Genomic DNA, 22,872 nt, shown 5'->3' on the forward strand with positions numbered 1-22,872 from the left:
AAGAAGATGGGACTCCTATGCTCTAAATGTAGTTGTAAAGAATTTCAGCATATGCAAGTTTTCTTTCCCCTCTACAACAATGCAGTTATTATATTATTATTATTATTATTATTATTATTTGTTTATTTCATTTCCGCACTAGAGTTGCAATTACAAGACCTCTGTGATCCTACATTAGGATTACCACCAATTTTTATTGCTTCTACACCATTTATTGCAGCTTGATCAGGCAATAATGTTGACTTCTGTTCTGTGAAAACCTTTGCCTGATGATTTCTGCAGATCAAGCTTTGATTAAAATGCACATGAGTAGGTTGGGACAGAGTTTAGTTTTGTCTTAAACCACACTACCCTACCCTAGTGTCCATTGTATCTGAAACAAATGACCTCATGTTGCTGCTGTTTCCACTGTACACTTCTAAACTGCCGTCCATTAAGTTTTTTTTCAGTTTTATATGAATGTGTAGCATGACAGACCTACTGGGGAAGGATAGCTTCCCCACCACCCACTTACTGAAACAGAAAGAGAGAGTATAAAACAAATATGAATACTGGAGTGGAATTTCCCCAATAACCACTCCAAAATTAGATCAACATAATCTGTGAATGACAAACTGCAGAACAAGTACAAAGCATGATATAAACCATTTAGCCATTTGGGTTCTTTAATGTATGTTGGAATAGGAACAAGAGCACATAGGAAGTCCCAAAATCTTCATTTTGCAAGTCCTACCCCCAACTTTCCTTAATGGAAGGATTATATAGGAAAGCTTGGGTTAATAACTTACAAATCAGTTAATACTTCTATCAACGATGGAAACAAATTGCTCCCTTCTAGCATATGGAGATCGTGGTGAAGAACTCATTATTTCCCTTACTGCAGACCTAATTGTAAAGCGATAGGAATCTACTGCAGGTGTACAAAGTGCTAAAGATTACAAAGGTGATGTAGAACAAACAGACTGCTGAGTTACTTATAATCACCAGCCCAGCCCTGTGTCACTGAAATTCCACATGACTCATTGCCCCAGAGCAGGTGCCTGCCCCACACACATTCCATCCAGACAGCCCGCTTGCTGAGGTATGTTTGCTCTGTACTCAGCAGGCTATGATATCCCAACTTATGCTCCATTTTAACTATGTACTATTGTTGTAAATGCCACTTCATGTTCCCCCTTTTCCCCCTGCTGCTGCAACACCAGCACTGGGCATGAGACTGTGTTATGGGAAACATGTAGCTGCTGCTAAAGACAACAGTCTATGCTCCCTCAGTCTCTGCCCCTTTCCAGTAAAGGGTAATAAGAGGGTGTGGGTGACATGATGTCATCATACTCCAAGTTTCCCCACCCCTGCCCCACTTCAACCAGATGGGAGAGGAGGGAGGAAGCAAAGAAACTCAAAACGAAGACATTAGCAATGAACACACATATCTTAGGAACACTGGAAACATGATGATATCACTTTATTCTAACCCTAGAACCCTACAGGCTCAAAAGAGACTATGCTTTTAATAAAGCCAATGTTAATATTATTAGGATTATGCATATTCCCCTCAATTCTGTGCTAGACAAGCTAGAAACTATACACTGCAGCATGGTATAGATCTTCCAGTCATAAGTTTCCTAGCATGGATTTTCTGAGTATATTCTGTTTCTCTGTTTAGCATACAAGACTTCAGAGGGTTTCCCTAGCCCATGAATGGAAAGTGAGATCTTCTCTAGGATAGGACAGCTAATGCTATCACTCTGTAATAACCATGGACAGAAGAAACACAAAACTGAGTTAGCTTCACTGCACAGCAAGATGGAATAGTTGAGGTAGGATTGGAGGGTTCTGCTATAACCTAACAGACAAGATACCCAGGAAATTGAACAGGCTATTTACAATGGGGTTTCTGAGCACTAGAAATAGGGTGTTTCTCTGATTAACTTGACCAAATCTTAAAGAACTGGACAAAATAGGTTACTTCTGCCACAATGCTCTACAATATAGCAAGCCTATCACATAAAATGATCATCACTGTAACAGATCCAAAGAAGAGAGGTCTGGATTTGGTTAATGCAATGGCCCAGCATATGGGAGAATGCTCCATTTATGCAGCAAGCCCTGAGAAGAGGGTCTCTTCAGATTGAACTCTGAACTGACATAATAATAGATGTTTTCTATTGCACTATTCTTATCTTCTGTTACTCTGAAAGGAAGTCACCCTGCTTCTATAGTCCATCCCTTTAGATGTGTTAATTACCCATTTGGAATGTTAATACTTTTGGAAGTATTTTCCCTTCCCCATTTTTGCTACCTTTCATCCAGCCGGGCTCCTGTACCTTAAACACTGGCTAGACAGTCAGAAATCTAATAGGAATGGGCAGCTGTTCCAGTCAACACATAGTCGAGCTGGGAAAAGTTGTACCTGTTGGATTTCTGGGATAAATGCACAGAAACTCTGCCCCCACTCACACAAAAAGGGTGGTAGCACTAATCAGAATATCTTCATATGTTAGTCTAAAACTAAGTCTATAAAGAAAAGAAAACCAGATTAACTACCTGACCTTGCAGCACCATAAAAGGCTCTATAATTGGAAACCAACGAATCATCAAATATTCTAGCATAAGTTTGCTACATTTTAAAGCATACATCAGGAAATATCAGGCTTTTGAACATTTGAAAGTGGCAGTACAATATAAAATGTAGCCAATTTTCTGTACTAATGCTTTCACTAGTAATGGAATCTTACCTCATCCCTAAACATACTTAGAGCATAAACTTATGCATGTTTTGACAGAAAAAAGTTGTAGAACTCCTAGCATTCCTAGCAGCTTGACTGGCTGGAAAAAGCAGAGAGGTGGAGGCCTTTATTTATTTATTTATTTATTTATTACATTTTTATACCGCCCAATAGCCGAAGCTCTCTGGGCGGTTCACAAAAATTAAAAGCACAGTAAAACACCCAACAGGTTAAAACACTAAAAAGGCCTACAACTGCCAGCATGCTCCTGCCAGCCATGCTAGTTAGTGCATGCTGGGAGTTGTAGGTCTTTTTTCCTCTTCTGTCTAAACATGCACAGGATTGTACCTTAAGTGGCCTAAGGCAAGCTACTGGCTATAAGCATGAGTTTCTTTTGAGTGCATGTGGCCTCTGGAAGAGAATGCAACCACTAAAACTGTAGTTTAGTGTTATGAGGATGAGCCTCGGGCTCTCTACCCCTCCACCCTAGCCACAAAGAGACTGGAAGTTTCTGCTTCCATTTTAGTTTAACTGAGTTTAGGTGTCATCCAAATCCTGAGATGTGGTTAATCTTAATTATGTTAGTCGAAACAAACCAGCTTCATAAATGGTTTGGAGCTCCCTTGCTGCAACTAATATTAACCACAATTTGTCCAGTTTTTGATGACATGGCAAGCTGCAGTTAATCTAAAACGGAAATGAAAGCCTCCAAACTGCATCAGAAGGAATATTCAAGCTTGAGCCACACTTCTAACCCCACCATTTGGGAATAGTACTACTGGCCATCCTTACATGAATATCAAAAGGTATTATTGAAATAGTCTGAAGTGCTTTAAACACTTCAAATGTCTTTATAAATGACAAGTATTATTTTGGTAGTTCTGAATGTTAATTTTTCAAATGCTATCTCAGGAGCTTTTTTTATCCCATTCACTGTACTTTTGAAAATGCTGCAATATCCAAGGCTACTGAGGTTGTGACAAGAAGCTTTTGCTAAGAAGTAATCTGATAGTAAATATCTAAAGTCCTTCAGTCTACACAATTACTACCAAAGTTCTAAAAATCAGCAGATGAGGTAGTATACTTGCGTCTTGACTGTACCACTTCAGATTGCAGGTGAAGATTCAAATAGAACGCTCTCTCAAAAAAATAAGAGCCTGACACACAGAAAACTAGCATGTCAGGGTAAAGGCTAGGCTAGAACCCTTCACCCTAAGAAATTACCATATTTCCCCTGTGGAGAAGCACACAAATCCCCCCTTACAGGTCTTAAGTGTTGCAGTTCAGATACAGGTTTACTTCTCCCGTTCATGCCAGAAGCATACTCCAATATCTCACATATGGAACTAGGGACATTTGTCTTTTGTACATGGAACAACCCCTTTTCGCACAAAGAATCACTCCTCCTTCCCCACACACTATTGCATACTGCTGATGTCTTTTGACTGCTTGCAATATTCATTTGCTAGGCAACAGCTTGACTGATAAAATGTTATCATATTTAAAAATTCAAAATGACACTCTCCAGTTGCCAGTATGCACTGCACAGCTACCCCCTTCCCACAAATACCACCCAAAAGCAAAATAGCAAGAAATTAGGGAGGGAGACCAAAAAATAGGAACAGTTGAGGAGATAGACAGAGGGAGTCCTTTCATTCCCTATAACAAAGAGAACCGCAAACAAAGTATTACGCATTCTTAGCTGCAGGTCTTTTCAAGTGCTATTCAGTTTCTAAGGAGACAAAAGCATTACACACAGCTCAGGCTCGCCTAACTCTGGCAGGCCTCATTGTTTCTTATGCTGCTTGCATGTCCTAGTATGGGGAAACTTACTAGCAGGGATGCTGCATCTCTCTTAAAAACAAAATGGCATTGGATTAAATTGCAAGGGGGTTAGAGCTGTACAATTATAATAAGTTTTCTAAGGTTTGAAAACTTTATGGCTTACCCTAATGATCTGTTCAACAGAGCCACTGCAACTCTGTGGTGAGTATCAAGCATACAATTTGCCTTAAAATGAAGACAAGATTATTTTGTCTCTTTGTTGGAGAAACAATTATTTTTTTAAAAAATAAAAACCACCTAAAATGATAGGAATTATTATTTTAAATAAAAATTAGCAAGCTCTTCTCAGCATAGCTAACTCAATCTGACACTCAGGGGTAACCCTGAGTGTCAGAACAAGCAATCTTCACAATCAACACAACAGCCGATATTCCATCTCTTCATAATTAAGAATTATACTTCTGAGTATCCTCAGTTTGGCATGAATATCTGGAATGCACTTGATGGACACAGGATATTAGGTGGTATAAAATGCAATAAATAAATAAGATGCAGAGTGGCACCTATGTGATCCTCCCCACTTGGGGAAAAATGGCAACCTTGGAAGAAAGGGAGAGATTTTTAATTAGAAAAGCAACATGGAAGGGAACCTTCACTTCTGCATCACTGCAGCCCCAGACCTCTTTGCTCCCTCTTGTGTGTGTGTGTGTGTTAAGTATAGCAGAACCTGATCAGAGATCTCCTGTGTCACATCTAGTAGGTCAAGCTTGTGGAGAAACTAATCCAGATTCTACAATGCTAAAACTACATGGCATCAGAACTACTGGAAAAATGGATTTTTAAACCTTGTTGTAGCCTTGTGACAAATAATATGAAGTATCATACTTAGTCTAAGTCCTTTCTTTAAAAAGCAAATGATCAAATCTTCAAATGTTTCCTATTACAATGGCAGCTATAATTACAGTTTCAGTTAAAAGTGAAATATGCTTAGAAGAGGCATTCAGAGTCAAGCCAATAATGAATGCCCAGGAGTTCTCTCAGCAAGCTGACTTCCTCACTGCTTCATTGTTTCTTTATTCCTCTTATCAAGAAATACAAGTTGAAAGCATGAAATTGTTTTATACTTGTTTTATTACATTCAACTGCAGGCAGTCTGGTGGTGTTAATACCCTATTATGACTTAAGGGCACATTGTATAGATGGCCATAGGATTTTTTTGGTTTCTGGGAATTGAGGTTGGTGCCAGGGCTCTAACGTTTGTTCCCCAAAACCGCACTCCCCGCCCCCCTGTAGGGTACACAGTTCTTTCCCATCTCTGTGTTCAGAAATGGAGTGTGGAGACAGTGAAAAGGGTGTGGTCCTGGAGGCGAGGGGAGGAGAAAATGGAAGTCACATTATGTAGCTCCCTATATGCCATGTGGCCTCCCCCCTCCCGCCTCCTGCTCTGAATCTCCCTGGCTAGACAGGCACAATTGTCCATTTAGCTAAAAAAAGTAGGGCATCTGGAACACAGAGGCAAGGATCACCTCTGTGCTCTGACCCCCTGCATTGGAAAGTAGTCAGCCTCTGGGTTAGGGAGCTGAAGACTATCTTCAAAACATTGCACCCTATATCTTATTAAATACTTAGATTTGGAATGTCGCTGCTATGCTGGCCTGAGAAAATGAAACAGTGCTACTATAAGAGGTCATTTAGTATTGTCATTTATTGAAGTAAGTTTCTCTAGTTGATATCCAGCAATTAGTTCCTATCAGCCACAGTAGCCCAGAGACAAGGAGTTTTAAGGCAAAGAATTTGGCAATAAATACAATATATAGGTGCAGAGAAGAACATCAATAACCTCTTTATCAGTTGGTGAAAAATACAGAAATGAGAGATGGCAGCAAAAATTTACTGATTCTAGGTTGCTTTTTCAAGTCCTACTATTAATGGCCAGAATTGCGCATGATGACCAGGTTCTAGGAATTCACTGAAAGTTCCTTCTTCTGTACAGTAAACAACACTCCCTTTTACAAAGGTAAAAAATAAATAAATAACTATACCTATGAATCATCCTCTCTCCACCTTATTTGTTCAGGAGCCAGAAGTCACCTGTCTGTTACTTCATAATTCAAATATATTTTGAAAACATCACATTCCTTTGTTATGAGTCACAGTGATAAAATGATCACAGTGATAATCAGATGCACTGAACACAATAGGCCTTACTTCTGGGTAAACATGCATAGGTTTGCACTGTGAAAGACAACACATTCTATCAGAAATACTGTAATTGATGAACATTGTTAGGATTTTAAGACACATGAGAAAAATAAATTTAAATTATTTTTAACAATTAAAAATTAAAATAGCCTGCAATTGTAGGCAGAACAGTCTAAGCAACATCTCCTTGAATATTAAAAGCAATCCATCATTGGGGGGAAATGTTAAGAGTGTTAGCAGTAGGGATTTGGATAGCAGCTGTTCTAAATAAATGTATTGAGCTGTGTTTAGGATTGAGGCCCAAAACTTTAAATCATATCTATCAGCTATGCCTCCACCCCACCCCCACCTTTATTCTGGAGTAGGCATAGGGCCCCTAATCCAGATTGGTAATTTAGTATGAGGGGGCAGGGGGCAGTTTTCCCCACCGCAGGTCCAATATGGATAGGGAATCCTGTAGCTACTCAATCATCATCATCATAATGTAGCTGATAGATACAGAGTTAAAGTAATATCTATTTTAGCCCTGAGATATTGGGCAGAAGAGGAAGGCTAAAATACCCTAGTGCTTCTACATTTATTAATTTATTTCCAAGCCTTCTTTTTTGTTGCATTCTCAGAATACACACTCAAAGCATCTTACACTTCTCTGGCTACCTCTCTTGATAAAAGATTCCAAAGTGTATAGGCTACTACCAAAGATGCTCTGCCCTGTGCCAGCACAGTTAAGAGAGCTCCTGACTGTGTCAGCACAGAGCTGCATCAGTGAAATATTATATGAAGAAATGGGATAACCCATATGACAAACCCATAGTAGCTATTATATGCAAGAGGTCAGTACAGCAAAACAACAAAAACCAACAAAAAAAACACACCAAACCCAAAATACTCATACACAAAATCACAAATTGATACAACTGTAGATCAGAGATTATATTATTATCACCAACAACAAAAATCATAAAAACAGGTAAGCAGGTGGGAGGAAGAATAGAAAAGGGTGGCTATAATAGAAGACACATACACACAGAGAGAGGCCTTAATCTGGAGGACAGTTCATAAGTATTAGATCAGTCATACCTTTGTTTTTCTCCTAAGGAATTTTCGCCAGGTATCCATGTCATGGCACAGCTACTGAAGAGCACAGAACCTGAATCATTTAGCTCAATATATATATTTGTAAATACTCTGTTGTTAGTCTGTCTTTTTTTACATATTTTTACTTAAGACTGACTGCATCCATACTGGATTCAGAGCCTCATTGTTACTTTACTGTTGTGCTGTTTTACACCTCTCTCTCTCTCTAATAATGATTTCTCCATTGATAAATCAGTTGAATGTAGTTGGGATTGTACACCACTGTGTCCACCAGACACACACCCCAAAAGGAGAGGAGGACCCAAATGGAGAAAAATCCCCCAAACAGGTCAGGGAGGACTGAGCATGTTCAGTGAGCACAGAATGTTGACGGACTTAGAAGGTGGTGGAGGAAAACCAGAGGAAGGGGGAAATGGAATGGAGTGGCTGAGATCCTGAACAGAATCACTTCCAGTGGAGGCTGGTGGCTCCAATGTCAGTGGAGTGATGAATCTGCTCTGGGTTTCAGTCAGAACTCTCAAGGAGGTAAGGTGTGAAGCCTTAAAGTTCTGACTAAAACCCAGAGCGGATTCACTGTCCCACTGACATCAGAGCCACCAGGCTTCCATTGACCATTCTACATCGCAATACTTTGCTGCAGGGCCCCACTTATAAGTTTTCAAAGGATAAGTGTTTTAAGACTGACAACATGTACTGGGAATTTGTGTTCAATTTTCTCTGGATAAGAGCAGCACTGCTGGATGAGACCAAAGGCCCATCTAATCAAATATCTATTTCCCACAGTGGCCAACCAAATGCCTATGGGAAGCCCACAAGCAAGACATGAGGGCAGTAGTTGCCTCCCACAGTTGCATCTGATATTTGGAGGAAGGGTGCCTCTGATCTGGAAATAGTATACAGCCATCATGACTAATAGCAGGGGAAATGGAAGAATTTTAACTCAGATATTCCACCTGGAAGTACCCCAAGCACTGACCTACAGTGTAAAGACTGCAGTGGAAACAGGTGAAGGCTGCTATTCCACATCCTAGAAACCTCTGATGGCCATGATCACTACTTTTTCTCCACATGTGTAGGAATTTTGAGGTGTTATTGTGCTTTTGAATATATACTCTCTGAGGCAGTGGCATTGACAGCTGAGCATAGGTAATGTGAAGGCTGTCTCAAATTGTGCTCAATTTTTTTTCATTTCTGTTGTACAATTTATCATGTAAGAGACAGTTCAAATATAATTTGTTCAGTTTGAAGATCAGTGAAATAGAAAAGAATTAATTATAAACTGCTGCCTCTGGGTATATAGAACCTTATTTTTGTTGACTTCCTTTTTCCTTGTCATCTGCCCATAGCAACTCACCTGTTAGCCCCTCCTGTTCTTGGGAGAGTCCCAGTGGTGTAGTGGAGCCAGGTTAAGGAGGGTGGACCCACACCCAGCACTTTTTGCTTAGTAGGGAGACTAACATAATCTGTGACACACCCCTCAGAATTGTCAGTTTTCCTTCTGACCCTAGGTGCAATTTTCACAATGCCCAAACAATATATTGTTCCCTGTTGTAAGGCAAGTATTTGGGGATGCCTTGGTCTTGAATGGACAATTAAGATTCATTTACTTAACAAAAGACCAGCACCTGGTGGAGATGAAAACTGCCAGAACTGGTTTGCTGATATGGATCAACTCAGCTGCCTTGAATTTTTGACTCTATCTTCGGGCATAGCCATGAGGACTGTTACGATGAGCGCCTGCACTTCAAAATGTACGACTCCACTACCGGAGAGTGCTGTTATATATCTACAAGTGTCCTGATTAGTGAGTACTTTTCCTTCGGACCCATTCCTTCTCCTGAACTGATAACAAGCCATGACGACATAGAGAGCCCGCACTTGTTCCTGCCATCTCACGTGGTGGATAAAACTCTTTGTCAGAGCAAGCCGGAGAGCCCCGCCGCCGCCGCACAATCTTCCTCTTGGGATCAATTCAGAGACTAGCAAGGAGAGTGAGGCACAGCCAGGATGCCAGTTTCTCATTCCAGCCCTCCAGCCTCGGGGCTTCAATACCCAGAAGTCTTGAGAACTCCCCGCGGCGAACAAAGACCCGGTGGACGCGCACGTCCTCCCGAATGGCCTTCGTCCGCTTTTCCTTGCAAAGTCTCAGCCCTGCCCTTTCAGGAGCTGCGGGGGGGGGGGGGAAGGAGAGACACGTGCAAACCCGCCCACTCTATACTTCAGGTTCGGCTACCCCCAACCTGGTCGCGGTCAAGACTGCTGAAGGGGTCATCGTTCCTTTCTAGCTGCCCGCCCTAAGCAGGAGGAGGCGCTTGTCTCCAGCACGACCGTGTTTACAGTAATAGCAGCCGCCGCCACTTTTTTCTTTCTTTTTTTAAATAGGGTTGAAACTGCTCTACTACTACCTGTATTACAGTAGCACCGGCATGAGAGGAGGGGGAGGAAGGAACCCAGGACTTGGCGGCGGCGGCGGCGGCAGCAGCAGCAGCAGCATTGCAAGAGTCTCCGGTACTGTAGAGGGAGGGAGAACTTGGCTAGCTGGCAGGCGGCCGCACTTTGGTATTAGGAGAAGCCCGAAGGACTGGGTGGGCTCGGCCGCTTTAAAGGCGAGAGGCACCGCAGCGCTGCGCGTTCTTAGGCGGCCGGGAACCTGCCGCTGAAGCAAGAGACGATGAAGCAGTGAAGGGGAAGGAGACGGCTGCTCGTTGTACCTAGGCGGAGACGGTCAGCCCTGCTCGACTGGGCTGTGGCATTGCTTGCAGTACCTGCAAGAACCCTCCTCCCCTAGCTAGCACCGCTCATCTTACCCCCCTCCCCCGGCTGAGGATGCGAGTCTACCGCCCCGTCGGCTGCCTCGTTCCCGCCACGCTGCCCGCCGCGGCCCCTCGCCCCGGCCCGCCGTGCCAGCTGCTAGGCTGGGCGAGGGGTTGCTGAGCTCTTTGCATGGGGCCGCCGCCACTAGGCTCGGTCCGTCCCGCCGCTGCCACCCCCACCACTCCCGGAGAAGATGCCCAGGCAGGAGCTGCCTTTGCCCGAGGGCTGGGAGGAAGCTCGCGACTACGACGGCAAAGTCTATTATATCGACCACGCCACCAAAACCACCAGCTGGGTTGACCCGCGGGACAGGTGAGGAAGGACGGACAGTGGGAGGCGGCGGCGGCGGCTGCCGAGCCAGGAAGGAGCTTGCTTGCTTTGCGAGGGCAGCAAGTGCTTGGAACGGGCTGAGTTCTTGTGAGCAAAGAGGGGAAACTTGGGGACGAGGTGTGTGCGTGTGTATTCACACGGCCTCCTCTCGTCCTTCCTGCAGTTACGCTCCGTCGCGCACGTGTAAGGGAATGTAAAGCTGACAGCCTTTGAGAGATTTGAGGATTGGGGCTAGGTGGTGTTAATTTTGGCTACGGCTCAGCCCCCGAAACTATCTTCAGTGCAGGATTCAGCTCTGGAAGATTCGAAGTAAGCTATGGAGTAGTAAAGGAAAAGGTTTCTCTGAGCATGTGGAAGTGCTTTTCTCTACCCATTTATTTAAGTAACTGCAAGTTGCCCCCACACATTAAGGAACAGGTTTTCAGGGAAGCTTGGACCTTGCTTTTGGCGGAAACAGACTTGCCTCTGAAAGCCTTCCCGACGGCCCCCTCATTTTCATATCCTCTCTTCCTGCCCCTTCCTCATTTTATCCCACGTCGACCCTGTGAAGTAGGTTAGGTGGAGAAAGAGTGACTTGCCCCAAGGCCACCCTATTGAGTTTCATGTTTGAGCAGGGTTTGAACTGTATCTCCCTAAATGGTAGATGCCTTTAAATGTGTTGGGCTTTACCAAGTGCTTTTCCCATGGCTTGCTTTTCCCATGGCTTGCATCAAGTCTGTTTCAGTCCATATGGCGTATGTTGAAGAAAAGGAGAAATCGAACACGGAGGCCCCCTGTGACTTGTCACATGGTTTCTTTTGCCATTTCCATGACAGACCTGGAGCCTCATGTTGCTCTTTTGGTCTTGTGGTGGTTCCCCAATGCTTAACTTTTGTTGTTCTTGTGCAGAGGCACAAGCGAAACCCTGGTCTCTAATACCAGATTATGGGATTGCACATGCTGTGGTTACTCAGTGCATAGAGGAGAGTACTAGGGAAATCCACTCTGGACATCCTAAGGGGCATTTGCTTTATTATTACACCACAAGTATTAAAGCTGAGCTCTGCCATTCGAAGGTTCAGTGGTCCAATCCCCATAGCAGCCCCATTCCTCCTAGTCCCCACTAACTGTCCTACGGCGGTTGAAGTTGCTGCATGATTATAGTCGCTTTGCACAGTGAATCCTGACATTTTAATGGGCTCCCAGATATTTATGCAAATTGAATGCTTACTGGAATGGGGCTAGTCAGGACTAGCTCCCTCCTCAATTTTTCAGACTTGTTAGAACACAGAATTGCACCTGCTAAACTGAAGGTGTGTCTCGGGAAACTGGTGGAATCAAACAGGTGTATAGAACTTGTCAGACTCCTTGGTTGCTACACGTTGAGGCAATTGGGTGTAATTTTTTTTAGAAACAGCTAAATCAGAATTTGCCCCCAGCAACAGTAACAAGTTATTACTTTTTGGAGGCTGGTGTCAAACGTAACTATCTGAAGTTCACTTGTCATCTTATAGGTTGCATGATGATGGGAGTGGAGTTTGCTATATTTCTCCATTGTTCTCTCCTTAATATGAGTACTAGAGCCAGTGTGGCTGTGGGTATATGTTTGCTCCTCCCTGACCCAATTCTGAAATATTTTCTACACTAGTAAAAAGTAGTTACTCCTCCCTGCACTCTCAACTATTACTGCTTTTTCTATTGCTATTCCATTATCTCTATTCAGAAGACACCAGCTATCAAAACAGTATAAAATGTCCACAGCAGAATATAAGTCTCTAAATACAGTTTAACTTTGATTCTAAGCATGCTATTATGGGGGGGGGGGAGCTGTTTGAAATTATTAGAAAATAATTTCAGATATATAATTAGAAGATGGCAGGAATATTTCGGTTTGAGCCGAACAATTTGAGCCAAGCTAGAAAAAACCCTGTAGATTATGTTGCTTTTGTTAACAGAAGCTGTTTTTTCTTTGGTTAGAATACTGTGTGGCAGCGCTACAGTGTGTGACATTTGGTAGTGTCTTGTTGTGGGGGAGGACGTGTCTTGTCATTGCTCATGGTGAAGTACTCAAACATTACTACCAAAGGAAGAAATTTTTAGCACCCTGATTTTCTGTAAGCAGTGAAGAAACTGGATTTAATACATCCACTTCTGTTCCCACCCACCCCACCCCCATTCTCTTCACAAAAACACACCTTGGAATGACTTTTCTGTCCAAAAGGATCATGTAGAGTTGATGTAGGCAGGCTTATGGGAATCTACTTTGCTTGTTTTACTACAACTGTAAGGTTCAGAAACCAGGTACAAAATTGTGGCTCAGTATATGGTTTACTCCATAAGCCATACACTGAGTTGATCTGCAATAGAAGTACAAATTTGTACCTGAGTTCAATCAGGATTTATAACAACCTTATTGGGCAGGAGAAGGATTTTTGTTGTTGTTTTCGTCAAAAAATTGGAAGTCAGAATTCCTCTTGATCTACTGAAAATGATGCTAGTAGTTCCCAAACTAACTACTGCCCACCTGTGATGTTAAGTTGTCCTAGGTGTTGCATGGGTAAAAATAGTGCATCCATCCTGACTTTTTGAGACAGACAGAAGTGCTGCATTTTATGCAGACAAGGGTATATTCTGTGTTTGTTTTTATTTGTATATGAGAATGGTGTTGAAGAGACTAGCTAAGATGACCACACCAGATAACAGGAGGGCGTTGTTTTCTGCCTTAAAAATGCAGGAACATTTTAACACATGAAACGTACTTTTTAAAATTCTTAAGTTTTACTTTGAGCCTCAAGATTTCAACTGAGATGACACCAGTATGTTGAAAGAACAATAATGTATATTACACAAGTTGTTTTAACAAGTAGACATCTGCATTCTTTTTTCTTTCCTTTTTCTTTGGTCTAATCATTTTTAAAAAAACTGCATTGAGCTCTAAAGGTTCAGCTCTACTATTACAGCTATATAAGGTACCATACTATTTTGTGTTTAGAAAAATAGAATAGTAGAGTTGGAAGGGGATAAGGCCATCAAGTCCAGCCCCCTGCTCAATGCAGGGATCCACTTTAAAGCATACCATGTACATTGATGGTGCTATATAAATAAATAATAATAATAAAATAATAACCTGCCAGATGGCTTTCCAGCTGCATCTTGAATGCCTCTAATGTGGGAGAGCCCACTACCTCCCTAGGTAATTGGTTCCATGTCATACTGCTCTAACAGTCAGGAAGTTTTTCCTGACGTCCCGCTGGAATCTGGTTTCCTGTAACTTAAGCCCATTATTCCGTGTCCTGCACTCTGGGATGATTAAGAAGAGATCCAGGCCCTCCTCTGTGTGACAACCTTTAAAAGTACTTGAAGAGTGCTACTATGTGGCCCTTCGTCTCAAGGCTAAACATGCCCAGTACTTTCCATCTCTCCTCATAGGCCATTGTTTCCAGACCCCTTCTCATCCTCCTTGCCCTCCTCTGAAACTCCTCCAGCTTGTCTGCATCCTTGTTGAAGTGTGGTGCCCAGAACTGGATGCAGTACTCAAGAGGAGGTCGTCTCATATTCAGCTTGTGATCTGCAACAATTCCAAGATCTTTGTCACTTGTAGTATTGCTGAGTGGAGTATCCCTCATCTTGCTTTAGAGTTTTTACTTTCACATTTGTCTGGTCTGACCAGAAAGCTTGAGACTAGATAATCTTTATAGCAACTCTGTCATGGATTCAGTGTTATCTACTTCACTGTGGTCTCTGATTTCATTAATGGGTAACAAACTTTAGGTCACATAAAAAGGGAAGGTAGTAGTGTTGACCAAAAGAAAAAAAATCTAAAAGAAACATTCCCCAAACTAGGTAAAACTATCCAATTTGGCTTTCATTGCATTTTTAGCTAATAAAATAACTACAATTGTCTCCAGCTTTGTTTATATGAAAACTGTCTAGGTTCTCTTTTGTTCTGTCTTCCACAAACCAAGGGACCTGTGTTTGTCACCTAAGAGTGCAGATGTTTTTTGAGTAACTGTCAGATTTTATAATTTAAAAATGGGGGATCAACCATTGCTTGCTTGTTCTTTTCAGCAACCCTTGGAAGGGTCCCAGGTGCAACCTGAAATCATCTCTGTACCTGGTAGAGCCTAATTTGAATGTCTGCAGCTGCCTCCCACTTTCCATTTTAAGACTGTATCCAAATGCAGACCCCTATCCTTTGAACATCAGCCACTTCCCCCCTTCCTGCTTATCCTTCTTTGCTTTGTTTACCATCTTTCCTAAGGAAGAAGTTTGCACAGAATTTTGTGACTGTTTAGTTAGTCTAATAAAAGCGTTATGATAAGGATTTTGGATTTTTTCCTTTTGAAACATTAGGTGTTAGCTTTGGGTGATTTTGTTTGTTCTTTTTTGCTTACAAAACATATTTGGAACAAGCCCGAATATCCCAAGTTGGCACTTCCAGATCATAATGTAGGTAATTGTTGTTTTTGTCTCATTGTTTTGGGGCTGGAACATTATTTATTAGAATGTAAGCCTATGCGGCAGGGTCTTGCTGTTTACTGTTTTACTCTGAACAGCACCATGTACACTGATGGTGCTATATAAATAAATAAATAAATAAATAATAATAATAATAATAAAGACCTAACAATGCAGTCCTATGTACATCTAGGAAGTAAGTCCCACGGAGTTTATTGGAACTTACTTCCAGTTAAGTGTGTATAGGATTGCAGTCTTAAAGGCAAAAATCCTGAATTTTAGCAAAGGTTGGCTGAAATTCACTTTGTTTTTGAACCATAAATGCAGGCTTTAATAAATCTAGAAAACATTCAGATGCAGAACTAAAAGTGTCTTTTGTCATGCCAAACTACTCTTCCTTCAATACCAGCATCATTCATAAAATCATTTAAGTATTGCCTTAGAACCTGTAGTATATGTTTTCCTTTTTAGGTGTGTTATCACATTCCCTGTGCTATTTTGATTTCTTTGCTGTCTTGACAACAAGCTGCATTTTGATTCTGTGTATGTTATCTGATGTTGATTCTGCTTAAGTGTACAAAATATACTCTGTGCCTCTAAATTAAACAGGCAGACTGTTAATATATTGGTACACTAATGTGAGTGATGTATTTTTGATGACTTGCACAGAATGGAATCTTGCATTGAACATGGGGTGTTTGCTGTGTCATTTCTTTCTCAATGCATTTTTTTCCATCTCTTTTTGACTTTTCCTTTTTACCTCTTTCCCTTATGTTTTAAACGCTTTGGTGCTTTTTGGAAAGATTATTATGTAAACTGAAAGCTGTAAAATCCCTCTGGATGCATATATAATATAAAGCGTTCTCCAAATAGTAGTGTCTTTGAAAATTAAAAAGTGAAGGTAATTGTGTTGACTAAAAGGAAAGGAGCCAAAAGAAAAATGCTAAAACCGATATTAGCATAATACCTTCATTAGGTAAACTCAAAGGTCATAAAATACTGTGCTAGGTTTCAGGCAAGATGGTAAAGAAAGCAAAGGGGGGGGAGAATGGAAGAGTTGACAATAAAGCCATCAATTTGATTACAGGTGGGTCTAGTGGGAGGAGGCTGCAGACATTCAACTTAGGCTTTCATACCTAGGTTGCAGACTCCTGCAAGACACCAACAATGGACAAGTGGAGCTCACAAGTTAGGCTACATTGTTTCCAGAACATGGTTTTGGATTCAACAGATTGTTTACAATGGGGTAAAACCTTTGAACCCAATATTTATGGCAAACTGATCTATCTATACCAGGGGCTACATTTGCACCTCAAAAATTGTTCTGGGCACCACACTTCAAGAAGGATGTAGACAAGATGGAGGGAGTTCAGAGGAGGGCAATGAGGATGATCAGTGGTTTGGAAACAAAGCCCTATCAGGAGAGTCTGAAAGAATTGGGCATGTTTTAGCCGTGAGAAGAGAAGACTGAGGGGACACATGATAACACTCTTAAAGTACTTAAAAAGATTGTCACACAGAGGAGGGCCAGGATCTCTTCTTGATCATTCCAGAGTGCAGGAGATGGGATAATGGGCCCAAGTTGCAGGAAACCAGATTCCAGTTGGACATCAGGAAAAACTTCCTGTTAGAGCAGTAAGACAATGGAGCCAATGACCTAGTGAGGTCATGGGCTCTCCTACACTAGAGGCATTCAAGAGGCAGCTGGACAGCCATCTGTCAGGTATGCTTTAAGATGGATTCCTGCATTAATCAGAGGGTTACTTGAGGGCCTTATAGGTTCCTTCCAACTCTACTATTTTATGACTCTTTAAATCTCAGAAAATCAGAGGTTTGCTGTGAGTGTTTGCTTACAAGCCACTCTCTAGCACTTTAGGTCACTATAAGGTTTACATTTAGATTGCTTGAAAGCTAGATTTAAACCTTTTAGCAGCTATACAGCACTAAAAGGATCAAATTTAGAAAGCATTGTTTTTACTGCTGCTGAATTCAGTGGCAGGGGCCACATGTTGCCCACCTGATCTGATGGATAGGAATGCTTCAGGATTGAGCCATATTTCCCACGGAGGCTCTAGAATGGCTAAATCTCATGGGTTACCTGGTGACTTGTCACCTGCATGTTTCTGTGACATGGGAGTGACTCCCTTTAATCGAATGAATGAAGCGCATTGTCAATTACTCTTGCCTCTGTAACCATCTAGTACATTATTCTTGTTCCTGGCAGCCTTCCCTACTTTGAACCTGACATGGTTGTGCTTAGAGAACATACTTTGCAATAATGAAGTTAGTTTGTCCCATAGCTTTCAGTTGGTTAACTATAAGCATGACTGTCTAGATCCAGCATCGTATGCGGTAATAAAAAATTACAAAAGTATTTTCTATGCACCAGGTATACAAAAGTTATATCATAGCAAATGAAAGGTTGTTCATTTAAAGGTTTGCTTTCTTTGTTCTCAATCTGGTGGAATCAGTCTAGCCAACTTTTCTTGTGTGCAGTTGGAAAGTGAGCAAACCTATATATTGCATTCCATAATCCTAATGAAACTAGATATTCCATAACGGCATAGGTTCAAAGCCCTGCTCAGTCATAAAGCTCAAATGGAGACCTTGGGCTAGTCACCAGCTCCCAACTTATCTCTTTGAATGTTGTGAGGATAGAATGGGAATGACGCCCTGAGTTCCTTGAATGAAAGGTTGGAGGAAAGAATACATGTTTATAAGGTTAAATAATGAAACTAGTGGCGTTCTTTTTTTTAGTTTTGCCTCCTTAATTCTATATTACTTTCTACATCTTTTCCCCCTTTTTATACTTTGTTAGAGTGCCAAGGTAAACTTAAATGTTTTGCAAGTTAATATACAGTTCTTCTGTGCTTTTCTTCAATTAGTGAGATTAGCTTATATTTGCTAGTTATACAGGGCTTTCCATCAGGAATAATTGAAAGGAAGCTAATTTACAGATATGTAGAAACTTTTGCAACCACAAAGCTTTGCATTTGTTTAATAGCTTAACTGGAATGTTTTTATTTAAACAAGCAAAGTTACACATGATGGTATTCTGGAAAGTGATGGCTATATCAACATATAGTGTGGGCAGATGTTTTACCCTTGAATTCTGAAACATCCTTGTATTCACATGTTCCAGACTAAGCGAACAGAAATGTCGACAGTTATTAGTTAAGATGGCTAAGGTAAACATCTTCATACTTGGGATTCCTCTAAACTTAGCTTGCCAGAAGCTAGTGGAAAGTAGCAGAGTAGTTTTATGTATTTTTTTCTAAATTGTCAGAACTGACCACAGCCTGAAACAAGAGATTGTGTGATCCTGGGGGCGGGCAATGTTAGTAGTAATAGGGTTCTTAGCAGTATTCACATCCTTGATTCCTTCATGCATAGTTAATGGAATGAATCCACGTTGTCACCAACTTCCACAAACTAATGTTCTCAGACCATTCTTTCTCTCTCTTAAATATACTGTTTTTGAATGAACTCATCTGCAGTCTACCTAATCTTGCAGTATTGCTCAATCTATATGGTAATTCTTTCTAATCTTTTTCTGACCTTGTTATCAATGCAGCATCTGCATTGAAGCAGAGATCTCAATTAAACATTAGCAATAAAATTTAGCTTTCATTTAAGCAGTCACAGTCTAGCAAGCTAGTGACGGTCTAGCAAGCTAGTGACGGTTGCATTTCTTCTATGGCAACACTAGCTAACAATAAAAGCATAAACTACACCTCATTCACATGTCCCACCAGAGACAGGCACGGTCTTTTGGGAATGGTGGAGCCCTGTGAGATGACACAAGAATCTCTATTGCAAGAAATCAGATCTTACTAATTACCAAATATAGTTCTGACACCAAAAAATCAATCTAGTTGATACTTGTAGTCAAATACATAGCTAATCACTGGAATGCCCCCTAAAATGTTACAACCCTATATTCCTGGTCTATGTTATAGGGTTCTATTGATATGGGTCAAATATATCTGAGAAGAGTGGATGCTTGTCATTTTAACCTAGTCCAAACACATTAAGGGCTCAAAGTAAAACTGTAGTGTTTGGTGTTGGAGTTGTTTTCCTAGCATGTCTTAATTTTCACAACTTTTCCTTAATTAAAACTTTCTGCCATTTAGTTACAGTGAGAAATTTGAATATGTGAAGGGAAATATCGCTTATAGTTTCCCACCCTGCTTTTGATCAGTTTGGGCGGCTGTATATAAAACTGTTTAGGTGTTGAGTGTTGCTAACACTGGCACTCTGAAGACCAGTTTATTCCAGCAGGTTCTCAGGTTAGAAAGCCAATGATATAGTGCTGGTATAATGTAATTTTTTTGTGGGTGAATGGCTACATCCTATCCAGTGCAAATACTGGGTCAGTTTGGATGACATGTCATGGCTGTTGTGCCACAGGTGGCATCCTGAATATTAAACCCCCGACCATGGACTGTCATGTTGTGCAAACCTAGACGGCAGGGTTTATACAAGGGTTAAACAGGTCATACAACTGTTTAACACTGTTGTATCATGCAAAAGCAGTCACTGAGTGCTATGTGTTATTACACTGAATACTCAGTGGAAATAAGATGCAAAACCCACATTTGTTTTAGTTGCATTAAACGACAGTAGGCAGTTTGATTCCTTGAAACCCACCAGCTTGACATAAAGTGCAATTCATTTATTCATGCTGGAAGGAGATTTCTTAATATTTCAAGCTTTTAAAAGTACCTGCAAAAGTTTAAGGATATCTTCCTGGATATATTTTCTCATTTATCTTTAAAAGTTAAAATACTCTAAAGAGGTTGTGAAAGTACTCTCTATCTCTTCAGTGTCTTTTGTGATTCCCTTGCGCATGTGCACACAGAAGCTCACCCACCCCAGTTTAAAAGTTAAACCATCTTGCAGGAATGACTTTCAGTATTGTTCTGTCCACTGCAACGCTGGGTCTGTTCATTGTTAGGAAATGTGCAGTACTGGTACTTATGAGTAACTTAATCCATCCTCCCCAGAAGGCTGGATAACTAGCCATCTTTGGCTAGTGTCTGTCTGAGGGGAAAAGATTCACATGAGTGCAATTGGGTGTTTTTGCTTCGCTACCAGTCAAGAAAGGGCAACAGCAGGCATCCGATTGGGAAAGTCTGCAGCTGCATAAGCTCCAGTTCTGCCAAAAAGAATAATGAGAGCAGTCAAGAAAAGGAACAAAAGCAGAGGAGAGATGCCCCACATCTCCAAGATTTTTTCTTTACACTGTTTTTTCATTTGCAAATCAGCTCTGTTCTGTTTGTTGTTTGTGCCTCTCATTGCACTTTTTGTTGTTGTTGCTTATCCTCTTTCTTTGAAAACTCTCATTTTATTTAGCCAAATTTAATTGCATTCCGCTGAAGCATCGTTCAACTGCCAATTCCAAACATGGTGAGAGTACATTTCTGAGCAAGGTTTATAACTAAAGTTTTGTATTTAAAATGAAACGGTTTACCTGTATAACTTCTGGCAATTAAGAAAAAATGGGACAGGGAAAAACAATATTTTACACCAGTAAACATAACAGATTGTGTGTCTCTTGACAGGGCTTATCTTACAAATCTTAATACAGCATCTAGTTCTTTTAGGGGCTTAATATATAGCACCCTTAGTCCCTGTTCAGAAGACACCTTTAACCATGGCTTTAACCACGGTGGTTAACCCAGAAAGCCTGGCTGTGTTCAGAAGACACCTTAAACCATGGCTTTAACCCCAGTGAATAAGGCTTAGTCACTGTGGTTAAAGTCATGGTTTAAGGTGTCTTCTGAATGGGGCCTTAATGTGGCAGCTGGAATAAAAACAGTTGTCACCCAAAATACACTTTTGTATAAATTAATAATAATAATAATAATAATAATAATAATAATAATAATAAAAAATATGGATCACCAGAAAGAATATAATTTAAAATTTTGTATATTTCTGTATAAGATATTCCTACTATTTTAAAAGTACTAATAGTGAAATTTCTACTCATTTAGAAGCGTTAATGGCCTTGCACTTGGTACATAAATGTGGTTTGCGTCGTGTACAATCCAGGAGTTCCAAGAACATTCAATATTTAGAATATTTAGAAATGGAGATATAGTACCTGCTGTTGCAATATCATGTTGAAAGTCTTGTTGAAAGTCCAACATTTGTAATTTTATACATCTCTTCTTCATTTTACTTGGTCAGCCCTAAAAATAAGAAAAGAAAGCACAACAAGAGAGAGAGCCCTGTTCAGACATAGCGTGTTGTGTGAACCATTTCCTACCCATGATGGCTACATAACCAGTTTACACATGCTCACTAACCATTTGTTGCAAAAGGCTTAGTGGCCTAACAATGGCTTAGCATGTTGTTTGAACAGGCCCAGAGAGAAATAGCTTAATTAGGGGTACCTTAACTTGTTGGAGTCAGTGCAAAGGAGCAAGAGGGCTCACAGCAGAATAATCCATGCTGATTGAGCTGGAGCTTGCTAGAAGACCTGTTGTCTGTACTTGCATTGATTGTAATTGGCTAGAATAAAAGACTGCAGATACCACGAGTCCAGAGGTGCAGGGCTGCTAAATTTTGTTTGACATCAACTTCCTGTTTGGAGGGGGAAAATATGGTTTCAGCCAGATGTACTGGAACCATTGAAATTAGTTATGGAATGTTCTAAGAGGAGATGGTAAAGCATAAGACTGCCCCTTAATCATCTGTAGTCCAGTGCACCTGATTGGAAATGGGAACTGTTGCAACCTTAAGTCCCCCCTCCCAAATCACCACAGCCCTGATCCAAATTGGGGCCTTGCAGTCTTACATTCAAGTAAGAGATTAGCAGAACACTTAAGAGTTTGGCCTTCAGTGGTATATGTGCAGATGATTATGAAGCGTATAGGAGAGTGGAGGGCAATGCATTGGAGTGGAGAACAATGCAGAATTTGCTTTGTGCCATATTCAACAACAACAACAACAATAATAATAATAATATATTTTATATCAACTTATATAAAAATTTCAAGTTTATTTACAAAAAACCACAATAAAATTAAAATAACATGCATAGTACAAAAAGAAGCAACAGATAAAAGCACAGATGTGTCAAACTATAAATATTTTAAGATGCTTGATTGAATAAGAAAGGCAATAAAGTTGATGTTGTACCTCACTGGAAATGGTATACCACAATTGATGTGTCACTGACTGAAAAGTCTTTTCTGTTTTGTATGGCAAGCAGTGGTATATATGAAAGGGGTTGAGACCATGGACAATTGGGAGTTACAGGGAGGTACTCAGACCCATAGAGAACTGGCAATGGGGTTCTGGGTTGCACAGAGGTTTGGAGAAACAATTTGTGGGAGGGTAGCAGGGTGTGAGATACTGTTAGAAGTTAACCACTGGTTCCAGTATATCCACACACACATCTCTGATTTCGGGAAGAATATTTGGTTGTGAAGCTTGACCCTCAAACCCATTTGACACTTCAGTATTGACA

The 22,872-nt window shown here is 40.9% G+C and overlaps 1 protein-coding gene across 2 annotated transcripts in view; it reads left to right on the top strand.

The window, feature by feature from the left end:
- The first annotated feature begins 10,677 nt into the window (after positions 1-10,677).
- The window catches only part of WWC1 (WW and C2 domain containing 1), a 112,182-nt gene continuing 99,987 nt past the window's right edge, over positions 10,678-22,872 (top strand). Inside the window, exon 1 of one of the 2 annotated variants that reach the window (XM_063120562.1) lies at positions 10,678-10,937. Coding sequence is in view for 1 of the 2 variants with exons in the window: in XM_063120561.1 (XP_062976631.1) it covers positions 10,819-10,937 (119 nt within the window). In the remaining variant the exon portion in view is untranslated. The remainder of the gene's footprint in view (positions 10,938-22,872) is intronic. The other variant, XM_063120561.1, reaches the window with a different exon arrangement.

The sequence above is a fragment of the Elgaria multicarinata genome, chromosome 3 (assembly GCF_023053635.1).
Source record: "Elgaria multicarinata webbii isolate HBS135686 ecotype San Diego chromosome 3, rElgMul1.1.pri, whole genome shotgun sequence".
Lineage (NCBI taxonomy): Eukaryota > Metazoa > Chordata > Lepidosauria > Squamata > Anguidae > Elgaria > Elgaria multicarinata.